At 40.3% G+C, this 603-nt stretch overlaps 1 protein-coding gene across 1 annotated transcript in view; it reads left to right on the top strand.

Moving 5' to 3' along the window:
- Positions 1-495, top strand: part of LOC113341248 — a gene marked incomplete at its 3' end in the record, with an annotated part of 855 nt that extends 360 nt beyond the window's left edge. Inside the window, exon 2 of the mRNA XM_026586197.1 lies at positions 142-495. Coding sequence (XP_026441982.1) covers positions 142-495 — 354 coding nt within the window. The remainder of the gene's footprint in view (positions 1-141) is intronic.
- Positions 496-603: the final 108 nt, after the last annotated feature.

Below are 603 nucleotides of genomic sequence, written 5' to 3'. Positions count from 1 at the left end.
TTCAAGGCCGAACAATATTTTTCCTTGGTTGGTGTACAAGAGGCTAAAAAGGTAAGTATGGCTGCTGTCCATCTCGAGGGGGATTCTATATCTTGGTATCGTTGGATATCTAGCTCCTTAGGACAATTAACATGGGAACAGTTTTCTCATACAATTCGAGCACGTTTTAGTTCACGGAAATATACTGATCCATGTGCCAACCTCTCTAAGTTAGGGCAAAAAGGTTCAGCTCGTGAGTTCATTACTGAATTTGAAAAATTTCTTAACTTTGTGCCCGATATGCCAGAGTCACATCAAATTAGCATTTTTCTTTATGGACTTCGTGAAGATATAAGTGCTGGTGTTCGTATGCTTCGTCCTTCGAGCTTATCTGAAGCTTTTGATTTGGCAATTCGTCAAGAGGAAGCTATCGATGAAACATCAAGGTTCAAAGCTACAAAATCTATACAAGTTGCACCAAAACCTGTTACGACAACTACATCTACTACAGTTCCAGTACGTCGAATTTCTAAGTTCGAGTAGGAAGAAAGGAGAAAGCAGGGCTTATGCTTTCATTGTGATGAAGCTTATACACCTGGTCATTTATGCAAACGGGCAGCCCAA

This window comes from Papaver somniferum, unplaced genomic scaffold (genome assembly GCF_003573695.1).
Source record: "Papaver somniferum cultivar HN1 unplaced genomic scaffold, ASM357369v1 unplaced-scaffold_27235, whole genome shotgun sequence".
NCBI lineage: Eukaryota > Viridiplantae > Streptophyta > Magnoliopsida > Ranunculales > Papaveraceae > Papaver > Papaver somniferum.
This window is presented reverse-complemented; position numbering and strand designations above follow the sequence as displayed.